General features: G+C 42.4%; 1 protein-coding gene across 1 annotated transcript; it reads right to left on the bottom strand.

Annotated features, from left to right (window-relative positions):
• Positions 1 to 410: 410 nt before the first annotated feature.
• LOC308283226 (histone H3.2) lies at positions 411 to 821 on the bottom strand (the record flags this gene model as incomplete). The annotated part of the gene is made up of 1 exon (XM_080723611.1): positions 411 to 821. One exon carries the CDS (start codon positions 819 to 821, stop codon positions 411 to 413), a length of 411 nt encoding a protein of 136 aa, XP_080579737.1.
• Positions 822 to 1,610: the final 789 nt, after the last annotated feature.

The following is a 1,610-nucleotide window of genomic DNA, read 5'->3' as shown; positions in this document are numbered from 1 at the left end:
CTGTCCATGTTGATATTTTATTTTTGTATTTTGTCTATCTATACTCATTTGTAATTCATATTTAAAGGCCGTTTGTGGCAGTTTGTGGCGTTGAGGTAAGGTAAAGAGAGGGGAGAAAAGAGAAAAACAAAGTAATGCTCTTATTACATATACATATACTCCTTGTACTTGCTCTATTACGTTTGTTGTATTTGTATGACTATTGTCACTTTATTGTACATGCTGGATGATTGTAAACCCTGCAAAAATTCAATAGTTTATTTAAAAATGGATAGATAGTGGCCGTGATTCATAGTTTTTATAAGCATTAAATACACATTTTCATCGCATAGCAGAGATTAGCTCTTTTTACAAATAGATGGGTGGCTCTTAAAAGAGCCGTTTTGGGGGTTTGACAAGCGACGGAAAGATTAAGCACGTTCTCCACGGATACGACGGGCCAGCTGGATGTCTTTGGGCATGATGGTCACCCTCTTGGCGTGGATGGCGCACAGGTTCGTGTCCTCGAACAGACCGACCAGATAAGCCTCGGCTGACTCCTGCAGAGCCATGACGGCGGAGCTCTGGAAGCGCAGGTCGGTCTTGAAGTCCTGGGCGATCTCCCTCACCAGGCGCTGGAAGGGCAGCTTGCGGATCAGCAGCTCGGTGGATTTCTGGTAGCGACGGATCTCCCTCAGAGCCACTGTACCAGGGCGGTAACGGTGAGGCTTCTTCACTCCACCGGTCGCCGGCGCGCTCTTACGAGCCGCCTTGGTGGCGAGCTGCTTCCTGGGCGCTTTACCGCCGGTGGATTTGCGAGCAGTCTGCTTGGTTCTTGCCATGGCTTCTTCTGACTTAGTTGAGTTTAGAATGTGAGAACAGCGCAAACGGCTGCCTTTTATTAGTGTCTGCAAGACGCCGTCATTCTATGATTGGTCAGTCGTCAGGAACCTCCTTCTTTGGGGAGGTACCATAAGTCACTTTCTACCGATTGGTGGGGAACACTTCACACTGGAGCTGCTGTAATAGATAATACTATGGAATACCACTTTCCAGCAAACTGAAAATACATTGTGTCATATGAGATATGACCAAGAAACAAACATGTCTACTTGAGTGACAAAATAACACTTGACACAAGGATGCTTTGTTGTATAAAGAATATGTAATGCATATAGTAAAATCATACTCTAATTCATTTTTCCAAGTATATCAATGTGCTCAAAGATCTGCCATCATGGACCATGTATTATGCTTATTTTTTTGTAGAAAGTCAATTAATCCTACAAATAAATACACCAGTATAAACCGCTATGCAGTTATATTGAATTGTTGACTGAGAAGGCATCTTGTCTCAATATTTAACACGAATGTAATTAATGTGTTAGATAAATTAACGTGGCACGATCCATGCAATGTAGACCTATTATATTGCCTACAAATGCCAATATCATAATATTGACTAAATGAGCTTATATAAAATGTGCATGTTCAAGAACTGGGGAAAACATCTTTAAACTGAAACAGTGGGTGGCTCTTAAAAGAGCCTTTGTGGGGTTTGTCAAACGAATGAACTAGGTTTATTTCTTGGCGGCTTTCTCGGTCTTCTTGGGCAGTAGAACAGCCTGGAT

Source organism: Nannobrachium achirus (genome assembly GCF_963921795.1).
Source record: "Nannobrachium achirus genome assembly, chromosome: 4".
NCBI lineage: Eukaryota > Metazoa > Chordata > Actinopteri > Myctophiformes > Myctophidae > Nannobrachium > Nannobrachium achirus.
This window is presented reverse-complemented; position numbering and strand designations above follow the sequence as displayed.